The following is a 312-nucleotide window of genomic DNA, read 5'->3' as shown; positions in this document are numbered from 1 at the left end:
CCTCCGTTGCCGTCCCCGCGGGTGAAATCCCCTCCCTGGATCATGAAGTCCTTGATGACGCGGTGGAACTTGCTGCCCTTGAAGCCGAACCCTTTCTGCAGAGAACCGGGCGGTCACCCGCAGGAAGAGCTGCGAACCCGCGCGGCGGCCCGGCCCGGCCCTCACCTCCCCGGTGGCCAAAGCCACGAAGTTCTCCACCGTTTTGGGCACCGTCTTGCCGAAGAGCCCGATGACGACGCGGCCCGCATCCTCCTCGCCCACGCGGAGGTCGAAGAACACCTTGGTGGGGGGAGTGGGGGCCGTCAGCCGGGG

General features: G+C 67.9%; 1 protein-coding gene across 1 annotated transcript in view; it reads right to left on the bottom strand.

Annotated features, from left to right (window-relative positions):
• Positions 1 to 312, bottom strand: part of PPIB (peptidylprolyl isomerase B) — a gene marked incomplete at its 5' end in the record, with an annotated part of 1,110 nt that extends 798 nt beyond the window's left edge. Inside the window, 2 exons of the mRNA XM_031555197.1 lie at positions 4 to 95; positions 166 to 312. Of these exons, the coding sequence (XP_031411057.1) occupies positions 4 to 95; positions 166 to 312 (239 nt within the window). The remainder of the gene's footprint in view (positions 1 to 3; positions 96 to 165) is intronic.

This window comes from Meleagris gallopavo, chromosome 12 (assembly GCF_000146605.3).
Source record: "Meleagris gallopavo isolate NT-WF06-2002-E0010 breed Aviagen turkey brand Nicholas breeding stock chromosome 12, Turkey_5.1, whole genome shotgun sequence".
Lineage (NCBI taxonomy): Eukaryota > Metazoa > Chordata > Aves > Galliformes > Phasianidae > Meleagris > Meleagris gallopavo.
This window is presented reverse-complemented; position numbering and strand designations above follow the sequence as displayed.